The following is a 16,188-nucleotide window of genomic DNA, read 5'->3' on the forward strand; positions in this document are numbered from 1 at the left end:
CTGTAAAAAGGGATGAGGTCATGAACCTGATGAGAGAGCTTGATCCCTCTGGAGTTCAACTTCGCAGTAATAGAAGATTTGTACGAAGAACATACAGCTCTGAAGGACCCAACCACGTCTGGCATGTTGATGGCTATGATAAGCTAAAACCCTATGGTTTGGCCATCAGCGGATGTATTGATGGCTACTCCAGAGAAGTATTGTGGTTGAAGTGTGGAGCAACAAACAATGACCCTGGGGTCATTGCTCAAACTTACATACGTTGTGTTACAGAGCATGGAGTCATACCTATGAGGCTGCGTATAGACTGCGGCACTGAAAACGGCACAATGGCCGCCATCCAGTGTGCTTTAAGATCAAGACACACTGACAATTTTGCTGGGGCTGCCAGTCACATGTATGGCTCTTCAACAGCAAATCAAAGAATTGAAAGCTGGTGGTCGTACTTCAGAAAACAGAGGTGTGGTGCTTCTTTTTTTTTTTTTACATCCTTGACAGTGAACATAGTATATCTATAAAAAGTAATGTAATTATATTTTCAGTGTATTAGTTCCGATCTCCTACAATAATTGTTTTACAACTAAACTCTGCACCACAGGCACAGCCAAAACATGGTATGCCTAGTGTGGTTGCTTATTTCCTTTTAATTTAATTGATCGGAATCATCAGTTAAAACAGATTCCCCCTTTATCTCTCTCTGTTCCTTAATAAAGTTCTTATAAATATTACTATTTGATACCACAGGTTTACTGTTATTTGATTAATGTGTTTTATATATTTATTTTGAATCCCATTACATGGAAATCGTCAATGTATAAAAAAAAACAGCTCTCATTTGAATCTGTTTCTTCAGGTCTCAATTTTGGATGGATCTCATGAATGACCTGAGAGAAAGACATCACTTCAGTGGCAGTCATGCGCACACATGCCTAGTGCGGTTTGTCTTCATGGGTGTGCTACAGAGGGACCTTGACGAATGCAGGGAAAAGTGGAACACGCATATTATCAGACCTGTAAACCAGTCTCGTTGTCCTTCTGGGAAACCAGATGTAATGTACAACCTGCCACACAGGTTTGTTTCTATCAATTAAATATATTTCTTAATTTTTGTTCAGATGTATTTTTAGTAACTGCCTAAAATTCGAAGAAAAAATCAGTTGCCCCAAAGTACATTTTTCACTATAAATTAAGATTGTGTCAAAATCTGTTCACCTCATTCAGTCAGTTATTACTAAAAGAATGTCTACTGTTATGTGACAGTAACTTTTTTAATTTTCAAAGAAGTTCAACAAAACAACATTTCAAGAACAATTTTGTACATGTGAATAATAAACGGTTGTGCATATTTCACATCCAGGTACGGTGGAATTGACTGTGGGTTCCCAGTCCCACAAAACGACTTGGGCCAGTTTGTTCTGGACTCGACCAACAGTCCATGTGGAGACGACCACTTCCAGGAACACTTTGAGAACCTTCAAAGAACGAGTGGTCTAATGCAACCCTTGACCTGGGAGTCCTGTGTTGCGAACTATATAAATATGAAGAACATGGCTAATTTGTAAATTGTAAGCCCAGCTTTCAATAAAGTCCAAAACCAGGCGAATTTTGGATTCCATAGTCCATGTTGCTTTCAAACTGATCATAGCACCTATGACATCGGTATTTCAAGTGTGTTTGAGCAGGTTCTATCAAATGTTCCACCATAAATTGATTTTGCACCAAATTATGGTGGAAATGTCTTAATTTATGCAAAGGATAAGGAGAAATGCAGGCTGCTTTAATAATAATAATAATAATAATAATAATAATAATAAATGGAATTTATAAAGCGCCTTTCAAGGGACCCAAGGTCGCTGTACATGGTGGACAGACAAAACAAAACAGACAATGAGGAGCAAACAAAACAAAAAAATAAAATAAAGGAAGCCAGGGGACCAGGAAAGGACTAGGGTCCGAAGGCCACGGTGAACAGGTGCGTTTTCAGTGAGGATTTGAAGATGTCCAGTGAGGCAGCGTTCCGGATCTCGGCAGGAAGTGCATTCCAGAGGGTGGGGGCCGCAACACTGAACGCCCTGTCACCCACAGTACCAAGGCGAGATCGGGGGATGGAGAGCAGGCCCGTGTCTGAGGACCGCAGACTCCGAGAAGGGGTGTAGGGATGTAGGAGGTCTGTTAAGTACTGGGGGGCGAGGGTATGGAGGGACTTGTACGTGAGGAGGAGTGTTTTATAGTGAATCCGGGACTTGACCGGCAGCCAGTGGAGGTGGATGAGGGTGGGGGTGATATGTTGCCATGGCTTGGTGCGGGTGAGAAGCCTGGCGGCAGAGTTCTGGACATATTGGAGCCTGGCCAGGGATTTGCTGGGAACCCCGGACAGGACTCCATTGCAGTAGTCCAGACGGACAGTTAAAAGTATAAAAGATAGAGATATAAGGCAATAAGGCTGTCAGGTATTCAGTATTATTTTCAAGTATTTATTCTTCAACAGACATGTAGGCATGTAGACCCTCCTCTTTAGTTTTTTTGAAAGTAACTTCATTACATTTGCATGTGCCAGCTATTCGTGTCAATGATACATTCATTATTTATTTTTACTTTATAAACCCCTGTAGCTTAATAACTCCTGTGGAGACAAAAGATTTGAAATTTGCATCATGACATCATTTTTAATTTCAAGACATTTTAAGGCATTAACTAATTCAACTGTTACAAATCTATAAAACATTTTTACCTTAATGTGTACACCTTCATTTGAGTGCCTTTCTTAAGAAATAGTCAGCACAATCTTTCTGTACCAGCTTGGCAGTTAACAGTTAATTCTGTGTTTTCTGTACAGCGCTATATGGCTAATGTTAGCATGCTAACACACTAAAGTCAGGTGGTGAACAGAGCATTCATTAGATCTGTTAAGCCAGTTAACACGAGTCAAGTTAGCATCCTAATGTTTGCAGATTTTAACTGAACTTTGATACACCAACATTTACATCTTAGCTTACTAAGCCAACTGCAGCATTTTCACTCTGATAAAGGTAGCTGATAAAGCACATAATAGACTTGCTAGCATTTTTGTAGACTTTTAATATTGTTTTTATTGTAGATTATACAAAAAACTATTTCACGTACAAGTAATTATAATATCCCTCAACTGACATACTTCACTCACTTTGGCTATACATGACTGATTGTCCGGTACCTGTTGTATAAAAGCAAACAATTACATTCATTGTCTGCAAAAAAGCGAATGAAACAGATATTTTCCAAAGACACATGCCAGGCATCTTGTCTGAGCTTCTCATAGTACTGGAGCTCCATTGAGGTTGTTTCTTTTGTAGAAATTAGCATAAATTACATTTCTTTTAAAGATTGTTCACATTCAGCAGAGCTCTAAACATGACTCCATCCAAACAGACTTCACTGAGGATGAACTTAGAAAATCAATTTCTCAATCTCTTTTTGTTGCATCCACTTCTTTTCTTTTCAGATATGTTTTATACTTGATGATCTATAATTATGGGCCAGAAAAAGAAAAGTATTTGTTGTAGTCGTGTTTTATCGAGTGTGTGCTTTTAATTATTTACATTGTTATGTTCCCTTTCTTCTGTTGTGATATTGACTTCCAAGGAAAGAAAAACAAGATAATAAAAAAAAGTATTGAGTACCTTATTCTGTTGTTAAAGCTCTTGAGAATATTAAAACATGGTTTTTTTACATTTTAAATAATAAACACTTTTCTTATCATTTGAAATAATTTATTTAAAAGTGTATATTTTATATATTTAATGATAATGTTAACATTTTTAAATGTATTTTTTGCAGCCGAGTTGAATTTAAAGTAGAAATCCACTGTTAAAAAAATACATATTTGTTTTAAAATAATTTAATATATTTTCAATATTATGACTATGATGTTTCCATAATGGGGTAGCAATGGCAATACGAAATGCTTTAGTTAAGTGTCGTATGTGAGATTGTATAAAAACATGTGTAAAATATGAATGGAGTAATGGGCCCTTCTCTAATTATCTTCCTCTTCTGCATATCTGCCATCTGTCCTCTTGCCCCTTCCTCGTCTCTCCCCCTCCCCCCGCTCCTCCCTCAGTTAGGCCTCCGCCCCTCTGTGGTGCTGACCCTCGGCCCCTCTCCTCCGAGCTCCGGGTGACTCAGCTCCAGGGCCCCCGGCGTCTTGGCCTCCTCCGTCCCCGTCCTCAGCTTCCATCTCCTCCGCCACATGCTCCTCGTCGTCCAGCCCCTCCTCGTCCTCTTCGCCATCACTCCTCTCAGAGTCTGACTCATCCGAGTTGTCCTCTTCCAGGTAGCGGTAGCCTTTGACCTGCGGACACAAATAATAATATGTTATTGATGGCTGGGAAAGAAATGTGTTTGCTCTCATTCGATTTACATATAAAAAGTTTCACAATAACTGACTCGCATTTCGAAAAGATTTCCTCTTTCGAGGTTTGTTCCTTCAGTTTTTCAGAAATTGGCGTTATAGGCTATTTACGCATGGCTCTAATTTGACAGTCAATAGTGTAGAAGAAGACAAAAAGTATTATTACTTTTGTGTATCAAGATATATTAAGTGCTTTGAATAACAATTTGTGTTCAAAGTTTTCCAAAATAAGTTCAATTACTTAAAGAATGACATGTACTCCTTCTTCCTTCCTTAAAATCCTAGAATCAATCAATCTAAAACAAATAGAAACAAATGTAATTTATTTAAAAAGATGACTGACCTCACTGCGGTTCCTCAGTGTATGTGCACTGGGCATTTCAAATGTCCACATCACACTTTTGTGTGATGCATATCTGACTATGAATGGCTCCAGGCCAGTTGGGATGTTAACAAATAATGCATGTATAAAAGGCTTAAAGTGAGATATAAAGGGAGCACACGGAAACGTCTCCGTTCAGTGTATGGATGACATCCAACTAATGGAACAATAAGCTAAACACATTTCTGTTTCTTTTGGGGGGGGTTTTGAAGGCAGAAAAAATACATTTGAACTTAATACCAACATTTTATTGACTTGAAATTAGAAATATCAAACAAACTAGCAGAAAATGCTTATTTGTGAAATTGCAATCAAAATAACAAATGAACATAGCAGCACTACAGATAATGGCTGCTTCTCTACATCACATGGACATCAATATTAGTTTTGCTGTGGAGTGGAGAATGAATTCCTGTTTTCAATTTGTTCAGTTTTATACCCTAAAATATATTCTCCTTATCTGCAAGCTGCAACTGATTTCCCCTTAGGGACAAATAAAGGTTGATCTTTATCCTTCAGCTGTCAGACGGTGACTGGTTACCTTGTGCCGGGGCCGAGGGATGCGAGGCAGTCTGAAAGGAATCTTCCTGGCCAGCCGGCGCTCCATCACCCCGTAACAGAAGCAGGCCAGCAGCAAGGTGGCCAACACGATTGAGAGCTTAGCCTGAGGAAAGGGGCAAAAATAGGAAAATAATATAGTCTAAGTATATTGTATAGTTGGAAGGGTCGGAGGCTTTAGATGTTCATTGCCAAAACTATCCTGTAGCTATTGTGCATAGGACATATAAAGCTTTGAATCCTTTAAACTTGAGACACAAACACATTGAACTTTCTCTCAACACAAATCATACCCTCATAGGCATGTTGGACCAGAGGTAGACGATGAAGATGGCAAGGGCCTGCCACCAGTGATAGATGGTGAAGACAAAGTCAAGACGCTCTTTTTCCTCACCGTACAGCATGCCCAGCAGAACTGACAGAGAGAGAGAGAGAGAGCGAGAGAGAGAGAGAGAAGTCAGGCTGACAATGTCACGTGTGAACAAAGTTACGTACCAACACCTCGAACAGCACCAGCGTGACTCACTGCTGACGCCCGTCTTGTTCAGGGCGCTGCCCAGTCCCCACAGCACAGAGATCACCAGCAGAGGACCCAGATATGAAGGCGTCTTCGGGGTTGGAGAGAAAGCCAGGAGAGCCACCAGCAGCACTATGTGCACCACGGCCCCCCCCACCAGACACACCCAGCGCGGGAGGCGGAGGAGGCAGAGGGAGAGGGAGGAGAAGACGGAGCAGGAGAGGCCGTACACGAGGATGAGGAGCCACAGCTTATCCAGGCCCAGAGCGCACACGCCATAGGACTGAGGAGAGAACCAGAACAGGCTGTTGGTCCAGGGACATTGGGTTTCAGCACAGTTGCTTCATTTTAGAATGAAATATATAAAACCTAAGAATTTAATTTAAAAAAAAGATCAAACTAAATACAAGTATTTACTTTAAACAAAAAGTTAAAATAAGAATGTGCTTTAAAAAGATAAAATAAAAAAGAATGTGGGTATTGTCCACAGTAATAACTGTTAAATGTCTAATATGTGTCATTTGTAATGTAAAGCGCTTTGAGCACTTGGAAAAGCGCTCTAATAAAAATGAAATTAATTATTATTATTATTATTATTATTAATAAACATGCAATAAAAACATAAAATTCAAAAAAGGTAATTCAAAAAAATATAAGTTAAAGTAACATTTCCAATAAAAGATCAAATAAGAATATTAATGTAAACACAAGAAGTTAAAGTAAAAATGTGCGCATTGTACTAAAATATATATGGATGTATATTACAATCCATACTGTGTTTAAGAGATTGAAATCTGATTGAATCTGTACTTATTTCTATAACCTGTCGGCTCCTCTCTGGTATCACACTATCCAAATAAAGCAATGTGAGTAAAAGTGCAGTACCAGGGAGAATCCAGTGATGGCGAACATCTGCTCGAAGCCGCTGTAGATGAAGAAGGGGCAGAGCAGGCGCAGGCGGTAGTCCCTCAGGTGTTTGAAAGGCAGCTGGAAGATGTTTCCCCAGCCGATGCTGCGGAGGTCGATCTCTTCGGTGGGGCGGTAGGCGGCGCCACACAGCACCAGGAACTGTGGGAAGCAGCACACCGCAAACAATTCATTTTAAAATAGTTTTGAATGACACTATACGTTTCAAGATGCAAGGCTTTATTGTCATGTGCACATTAGCTACAGTGTAGATATGGCAATGAAAAACTTAAGTCACAGGCTCCTCCAACAGTGCAACATGAATATATGTAGGACATAGAATAAATAAAACAGATCAAATAGTGCAAGTTTGCTTTACTTTGGATCATAAGGCAAACTGAATGCAAACATGTTGCTGAATAAGCCTCTGTATCCATCCTAAGCTCTGCAACTACAGCTAGGCTGGGATAAATGCATGGGCCAAGCTACAATACTGTACATTTACATCAACCCATTTCTAAAGCCAGACTTCTAAACTGCTTTCAACTGGAGGGTCTGAGAGTGTTTCTTCTACAAAAACAGACTCTTTCTCCATCTCCTATTGTCTCTAAATGTAGAATTAGATCAGCATTTAATAAAGTTGCTGTACTTTGATGATTCTTGCACTTTTGGTTGGTTGAATACATTCTTTTACGAGACGCTTTGGATCAAATTGCAGCTAAATAAATGAGATGGAATGATTGACTGGTTACCCAGGGATATGTTTTTAAATCCTGAGTGTGCCCTGACCAAAAAACACTTTGTTCTTAGTGCGACTCAAATATGTTAAAGGGGCCTATTCTGCTTCTTGGGGTTCATCTCTTCCCTGTAGTGTTTCCTATAGGTTTGTGTGCATGTAAATGGTCTGCAAAGGCTAAGATCCCAGAATTCCCTCCAGAGGGAGGCCGTTTCTCAATGTCGAGTATACCTGCTGCAGAGCCACTATTTCAAGTATACTACGTCATCGAGTGGCGCCGAATGCTGGGCATTTAACATGCATTTAAACAGTCCTTCAGCGCCACTCGATGACGTAGTATACTTGAAATAGTGGCTCTGCAGCAGGTATACTCAACATTGAGAAACGGCCACTGTTTCTCTCCCACACACTCCCCCCCTGCCTGAAACACCTCCATTGAACTCATTTGTTTACCACCCTAACATAATGACATCACTATGTTATATTCGCGTTTCTATTGGCTAGCGCTCCAACACAATGTGCATAAAAGGCTTAGGGGAGGGACATCTCTAAGCGTTTGACCAATCACAACAGAGCAGGCCAGCTAACCAATCAGAGCAGACTGGGCTCTGGTTTCAGACAGAGGGTGAAAAGAGCTGCTGCAGCACAGGAAGTATGAGGAAAATAAAGAGCTTTAAAGCATGTACAAATGTCACTGTAGAGGCACAGAATACAAATATGGACCTGAAATGAGAATTATATGTCCATTTTAATACATTTAACCGAGCTTAAAGGTGGGGTAGGTAATTTTGGAGAAACCAGCTCGAGATCGCTAGAATTTGAAAATACACAGCCGGAAAAAATCTGCCACTTCCTTACAGAGCCCCTCCTCCAACACACAGGAACGCGCACATGACCAATGAGGGCACGAGATAAGTTTGTGCACAGATGGAAGGCTGACAGGCAGGTAGGCCATCCAGTTATTTTAGCCGGGCCGGCTAAAATGATTGGTCGTGCTTTTTACACCGCTACGGCTTCCACAGATGACATTTTTTTATGGATTTATTGTCAAAGCATTTAATTTATTCATTGCTATCAGGATGTTGAGAGCATTCCATGGAATATAACAAAAAGTGTTTCTGAAATAAATGACATACCCCACCTTTAAATCTGCTCTAATTCATATTTCTAGCAATGTATCGGTGAATGTTATTAATGTGAAAGATCTTGCTCAAAACTATGAACCCACAAAGAACCACCACCCAACCCTACAAGTTCCCTCTACTGAGCGTTTTAATGTCTGGCTCATTTCTTTTGGCCCATAATAACGCTGCAGCCTCCCCCCCACTCCCAGCCACGTCAGATCCGCCAACACTCTCACATCATTCAAACAATCCCTCAAAACTCACCTTTTCACTCTTTTCAACTCCTAATCAACTAACCCCTTGACCTTATTCCACCTAGCTTAGCACTTTTTTCTTTTCTTTTTGTTGTTATTTTGTTTTACTTACTTGTAAGCGCTTTGAGCACCAGGAAAAGCGCTTTATAAATGTAATGTATTATTATTATTATTATTATAATATGACTGTTTGGTTCACTCTCACAGCTCTCCTGAGCATTGTTTCCTGCACCAGGCAGCCTTTTTTTGTTATTGAAAACGTGGAAGCTTCCTGCCCCACACAGTTGAAGAGCCTGATATGTCTTAGACGTGAGAGACCAAACTCAGAAAGGAAAAATGTAATATTCCTATATTTTCCTTATATTAATACATATAGATATTGTGTTCTGGTAGTACATGCTTACAAACACATCACTACAAAAATAGAACAACAATGGACAGTTTTGCTCATTTTGTCCAATTAGTAATCCTGCCTTGTTTCTGTAAGTCAGGCCATTTAATAAAGGGGCAGTTATTAGTACTGCTCTTATGCTTCTTATTTATTGTTGTTTAAAAGAAAAATATTTTGAAAATGTGTTTGTTGGTCCTACTGCAGAAATAAAAGCTTTAATTGAAGTAGTGTTGTACACAAATGTAAAATACAAGAAAATCCAACAGTACATTGATTCTAGTTATGCAGTACATATCCAGATGCAAGTAAAACTGCAAAATCACTTTGGTTCTAAATCTTGTTCGGAATGTACGGAATAGGATTAGGGCCATTTGTATATGATATATATAATTAGCATTGCTCCCTAACTGTCATTCCCTGGTTCTTTCAAAGAGAAGGAAAATGCAGGACAGACACAAGACAATCAAATGAATAAATGTTAAACAACTTAAAACACTGAATTCTAGGTGTGTGTGTTTGTAGGGGCCTTTGGATCTTACGATCATCATGGAGAGGAAGGCGAAGCCCATGAGGACGCTTTCCACTTGGATGAGCAGCATGGAGCGAGGCAGCTTACTGAGCACGGTGGTGTTGAAGCCGGGGATCACACCTTTGATGTTTGCTCCTGTCATTAGGAAGAGGAGAGGGAAAACAAGCGTTCAATCCCACTCAGGATGCAGTCAGAGCTGAAGCCTGTCACACACGCATCTGTGATCTTTGGAAATAACCAAAGACATTATTAAAGCTGAATAGAGAAACAGATCATATTTTTGAGGTGTTACCTCGCTACACTTTTACTTCCTCCTTTTGTTGAGAACAATAAAAAAAGGAAGTGATGATGCATGAAGTTCAAAATGATAAACATCACAGCTTGAGGAGAAGTGATGCACCTCGCTAGTTTCAGAGCAGCTCTTGTGAGGCCACTTCGAGTTTCATGTGGTACTTTGCTACATACTGAAGTATAAAAGATTGATACTAGCCTAGCACTGAACTTCTACTTGTTCTCTTCCTACAATACTGGTTTTCAAAAAAATACGTTGGTCTAGCACGTACCGTGGGAAGACGTGAGCAATGCAAAACAGTCAAGTATAAGGGTGGAACTTTTCTCATCTATAGAACATTTGTCTTCTAAAGGGGTAGTGACACAAGACGTTTCAGAACCACTGACCTTACCTAACATCCACAGGCCAAATAAAAAAATACTAGTTAGTCTGGAACCTCTCAGATTGTTTTTCAGTTCGAGACATGGCGCAATAGAGAGTGCAGAAATGAGTTAGCATTTCCACGTTTTTGGTTGTATTCCCAAAGTAAGGTCTTTGGTTATTACAAGCTCACAAGATTTTCATGTTTTGATCTACGACATAAAATGCAAACAAAACAAAAGACTGCCAAACTTCATTACGCCAAACCCAAGTCCACCTTAAGCTTAGTGGTGTTGACATTAAGTCATGCGAGCGTCAAGCAAGGATAAATAGTATTAGGTCTAAATACGTTTGAACATTTCATTTGTGAATCAGGGGTTTATTTCAGACAAACTAAAGTTGGTGAAACAGCAGAGTTATATTTAACCTAGTTATTATTTGTATTCTGTCAAGGTTGAATAAAGTGTGTTTTGATCAGCATGGTAAAATTCCTGTTTGATCAATTAAGTCTGGTGGCTTTTAGGAGAGCACAGTAGTTACATGTATATGTGTTCTCTATATTTTAGAATGATCTAAATCCCCTTACTCATTGTCAATATAGAATATTGAATCAGTTAACATTGTTTTGGAGAGTCGATGCAAAATCAATATACCTAGTTGAAGTTAAAGAAACAACGGTAAATATCTAGGTGGGGAAAGCAGCTAGTTAGCTTAGCAAAAAGATCCGTATTTTTAAATCAAATAGCAATTAATATCTTCATTTGTACTGTAACTTTTTTTCTTGTCATTTATGAATGTCTTATTATATATTTCAGCTTGTTTTTACTTATAGCTTTGTAATGACTGTTTTGAAATGTCCTTTTATAATGTGATTCTTTTACACTATGTCTTGATTCTTTAAATGTTTTAAGCACATTAGAATGCCTTGTTTTTTGAAATATCTATATCGCTAAACTTGCCTTGCCTTAAAGACTGGAAAAAGGGTTTAGAGAGTACAAAGCTTAAAAGCATCTTTCCAAATCTTTATACAAATCATTGGTCAAAATGGACTGAATTAAAAGTCCTAATACTTAGTCATCCTCAATTGCTGTTTGAAATTGTTCATCACTGGTGGGGAAGTGACACTGTCCCTTACCGCAGTTATGGACATTTTTGAGGATGTGTTCGTTTTCTCGCAGGTAGCTGTTGAGCACGAAGCGCATCGGGAACTCAGCGAAGACAAAACTCAGCTGGTGAGGAGGAGAGAGCATTCGTTTCTGCAGCTGCTCAAACGTATCTTTCCAATGTTAAACTGATCATGACATGAGAAGAATTTTAGGTTCATTTGATAAAACGGCAGCATAAATGAGACTCACATGGAAGATGATGAAGAAGATGGACTGGAAGACGATGATGTAGCTGTGGCACGCGCCCTTAGGGAGCTTCTTCTGCTCCTGCACATGCTCTTCTCTGTAGTTCACATACTCGTAGTACTGCTGCGCCATCCTGCATGCCCATAAATTCAATCATTCATTTTATGTTCAGTAGGTGTGTGTCCATTTGAAGACTGTATACAGAATGACCTGTACACTTCTGGATGTGTTAGACATTTTGGAGCACATTTCCAAATCTATTATCTGAGGCTACTGTGTCATAAAAACAGTGGTTGCTAACAAGTGACTTGTTGTCATGTCATCATTCAGAATAATAGCTGAGCCTTTAGCTTAGCGGTGTCGATGCCAATTCATGTAGTTTGTGTATAGCCTATAGCATTAGCTTTTTTTACTTTTGGCGACTGGATTTACAGTTAATACATCCTAAAAAGTGGTGTCAATATGTTGAGATAGTCCCGTTGAAGCAAATGTCTAAGTATCATAAATGTGTGTTAGCCACAGATCTTATTTTCTTCATCTTTCCCTAAACCAATGGAAAGATCCCAGTGCTTGGTAGGCTCATTTCCGGGTCGGCCAACACAAATAAGTCACCACTGCACCACTCAATTGTGAAATTAAATAATGACTTGCACGCATGAAATATATATACATTTCCATTATCTGTTTTTCTTCATTCATTTTTATAAAGGCTCTATATTCAACACATGGAAATAAAAAAGCATAGATCGGATTGGTGAATTGGGTTTCTAACGGCATTGTATCACAAACACAAAAAAAGAGCTGACAAAGTTCCCAACACAGCGCTGCACAACTAAGAGCCTCGTAAACTATTGTTTGGGCATTGCACTGATGGAAACAATAAGGTATTGTTATTCCTACACCTCTTTGTGAACAGACATGGAAATGATTCACCTTCAGCGGCTGATGATGCTTCAGCTCCAGTTTTACTGACTGACACAGCACCTTAGCAAGGATTTTGAAAGTAAAAGCTCTCATTTCACTTGAAGATTTAAAAAAAACTATTGTCAAGTGTTTGTAATTCCACTTGTGATTGCTTTTTAATTACATTACATTACATGTCACTTGTTAGACGCTTTTATCCAAAGCGACTTACATACTCAATACTGTGGGCAATCCCCACAGGAGCCATTTGGGGTGAAGTGTCTCAGGGACACAACGACATGCTGACTGCAGTGGGGTTTGAACCTGTGCTCCCCTGATCCCAACACCAACGCACTAACCCACTGCACCACAGCCCCCCTACAGCAGGACTTGATGAACCCATGGGGGGGGGGGGTCTGCTTTACTTTCTCTTTTTCTGGCCCTGTGTTTAAAGGGTTGTTTTGGTTTGAAATCCTGTATTACTTCAGGTAAGTGCTTTAACTGTATGTTGGAATTTTCCTAGATTGTCTCAAATCTCCCTTACTGTACATGTGTGTGACTTGATTTTGTGGCTACCTTCATTGGATATGAGGGGATAAAAGTTCCTAAATGATATAATTGAAGCGTTGATGACCATTAGAAACGCTCAATTTTAAGGATCATGGTAAGATTTATGGTAAAGGTCAAAGGGTAGTTCTAAAGATATATTTAGGGTTTATAGAATTGAGGAATTGAAGTCCACGTGTACACAGTACTGCACTCACAGTGAAATATAACCTCTGCATTTCACCCATCCTAGAATTACGAGCAGTGGGCAGCTATTATAAAGCAGCGGTGGGAACACAGGCCTTGCTTAAGGGCAACTTGGCAGGGCCACAGGTTGTCAACTGGTACCTCTCTGCAGTGAAGGTAAAACCAACAATCGGAAACTGGTCGTCAGTACTCGTCTGAGTACTTCCACATGACGTAGGTCCAGCCTCCGCCTCTTATGTTACGTCTTTATCCGCCCACCCTTCCACATCCGCTTGCTCACCTTGTAATGTAATTTCCCAACGAGGCCCAGAGCGGCACGATGGCCACGCCGATAGCCACGGCCGATGGGACCAAGGTGTAGTACCGCTCCCAGTAATTGGTCGACACAAAGAGTGCGTAGATCCCTGAAGCGAGGAACATCATCCACTTTGTACCTAGAAACCTTCCGGGGATATAAATAGAGGAAATATTGTTGTTATAGAGCAAGGACAGTCAGTTACAAAAGGAAAGGTTTTATCATTTGTGCATTTGCTACCTGATAAGTACGGGGGTGTACAGCAGACCTATGATGGGCGTGACGTTGATGCCCATCAGCATCTTGTGATCGATGTCCTCCAGGCCAAGGTTGCTGTACTTCACTTCGCGGTAGGTCATATCATAATGGAGTATTAGCTGCATCTGCAGTAGACCTGTAGAGAAAGATTTAATGGAACTATGCTCTTCTTCCTTCATCCAATGTACTGTCTTTTGTTCCATACTGACCCATGTACACACTGTACACAATCATGGCTCCAACACTGGCTGCAAGGACGTTCTTGATAACTCCAAGCCTCTTTCTCCTGTAGTACTTCCTCTCCTCTTCCTCCTCGTTGTACTCTGCTTGTGGGCCAAGAAACCCCTTTATTCAAAAAGAAAAAGGAAAGGAGAGGTGAGGGGGGGGGTTTGGTTGGTAGTATTTAATCACATCTTTCTCTGGAAACACTAGAACTGGAGTTTTCCCAGGAAAACGTACCTGCTCCTGTGCGTTTTCTTCTTGGTCCACATTCAGCAGTTCGTTTATGCCGCCATTGGGAGGCTCTACAAACTGATCAGCATCCCTGACCAACACCTCTCGATCAGGTGCCTCCATCTAGTGACCAAAGCCGGCAGTACTCTGGATTATTACTTGTTTACTGGACCAAACCCAATCAATGTTTTTGTGTCATTACTCCCATTATGCTTCTGTAGAAACCATCTTCAGTTCATACTCATGAGAATACAGTCAGAGGTTTTTTGTTGAATTATCACAGGTCATAAAAAAAATCACGATACATTCCAGATAAAATGTAAGGCTGGATAAATCTGGATTATCAATATACTTACTCTTTTAAATTGTGGACTTTTAATGTTGGAGTAAATAACATGGGCAGCAGTCATATTTATAATGAGACTACTTCATTTTAAGTGCTCCTTTTTAGTACTTAATTGTTTATTCATTCCTATGACTGTGAGATAAGGCTATTACAGTTTGTTATGTGAGTTTTTAGCCACCTTATTTGGATAACAAGGGATAAAAGTACATACATGATATTTGGAACTTCTTTGAGTTTGAGAATTGTAAGCATTGGGTTGAAGTATCTTTGAAGCCTTAACACCTCGGACGTTACAATATTAAAGGTTATGTGTGGGCTCAGGGAAAATGCTTATTTTTTTATTTCTGGGACACATTCAGTGGTACATTCTCTTGTCGTTGACATTAATTTCTCTATTTTTCTCTCCTAAAGAAAATGTTTTAGATAAAACGTTCCACTAAAGAAATAGAAAAAAACAAATACTTTATTAAAGTGTGTTATATTTCTAAATCAATTAAATTGTATTCGTTTTTTGATTAAATAATTCTTGTTTTACGTTTGTTTGTTTTTTACTTTCTTTAAGTTAGTGGAAAGTTCAATGTTGTGGCTATTGACCCCTCATGTTACAGTTCTTTTTATTTCATATCTAGATTGTCAGTGCAAATAAGACAAAAGGTAAAAAAAATAGACACACTATATCTAGCAACGTGATTCTAAGTGCAACTCAACAAACATGACCACATTGGTATAAAAGAGGATATAGCCCATAACATGTTCTCCAAAATGTTAGCAAGACATAGCATTAACATTTCAAGCTTTATTTTAGGGGTATTGAACTATCCTCATCTAGATTTTTTTTTAATCCACGTTGTGTGCTCTTTCCCCCCAGCGTTGCCTTTAGAACTCGTGTAACGACTTCCTTTTAATCCTGAACGTAACAGTGGAATAATGAAAGGTGGGTCAAAGAGCTAAATTATATAAGTTATTGTACTGTCTGGTATCAAACTATGCTTTGATATAGTTGTGCATACCTATAGCGACTTCTGCAGTATTAATAATGCAGCATTGTATTCAAACAGTACACGTCAGCAACACATTTTAGGTTTATTATTTAAAAAGACTATTCTGAAATACCAAGTGTGCTGTAAATCACCTAGCATACTTACCTAACGACAAGCCTCATTTTTACAAACACCTTGAACATCACTTACCGTGTTTCTCGCGCGGGGCTCCTCGCTCCTCGTCTGAAACGTTATTCCACCTGCAACATAGAGACGACAGACCCCCTCCTACCCTGGGCCACTTTTGTTTCAGCAGCTGTCAGTTCCCCTTTCTCTTGTACAACGTGCAGGTATAAATAAGTTTAGCGAAGGAAACGAAAGTCTTCACTTCCTCACCCCAATCTGCCTG

The 16,188-nt window shown here is 39.6% G+C and overlaps 1 protein-coding gene across 2 annotated transcripts; it reads right to left on the reverse strand.

Annotated features, from left to right (window-relative positions):
- Positions 1 to 2,460: 2,460 nt before the first annotated feature.
- Positions 2,461 to 16,179, reverse strand: unc93b1 (unc-93 homolog B1, TLR signaling regulator). 2 transcript variants are annotated; one of them, XM_034129890.1, is made up of 13 exons: positions 15,990 to 16,179; positions 14,460 to 14,576; positions 14,210 to 14,345; positions 13,983 to 14,136; positions 13,728 to 13,889; positions 11,795 to 11,924; positions 11,575 to 11,668; positions 9,798 to 9,922; positions 6,733 to 6,915; positions 5,857 to 6,130; positions 5,624 to 5,745; positions 5,314 to 5,436; positions 4,100 to 4,330 (listed from the first exon to the last, which is right to left on the reverse strand). In XM_034129890.1, exons 2-13 carry the CDS (start codon positions 14,574 to 14,576, stop codon positions 4,100 to 4,102), a joined length of 1,851 nt encoding a protein of 616 aa, XP_033985781.1. In that variant the 5' UTR covers positions 15,990 to 16,179. The 2 variants fall into 2 exon arrangements, with proteins under 2 accessions (XP_033985774.1, XP_033985781.1); XM_034129883.1 differs by lacking the exon at positions 15,990 to 16,179 and having other exon boundaries at positions 2,461 to 4,330.
- Between the last annotated feature and the right edge of the window lie 9 nt (positions 16,180 to 16,188).

Source organism: Trematomus bernacchii, unplaced genomic scaffold (assembly GCF_902827165.1).
Source record: "Trematomus bernacchii unplaced genomic scaffold, fTreBer1.1, whole genome shotgun sequence".
In the NCBI taxonomy this organism is placed as follows: domain Eukaryota; kingdom Metazoa; phylum Chordata; class Actinopteri; order Perciformes; family Nototheniidae; genus Trematomus; species Trematomus bernacchii.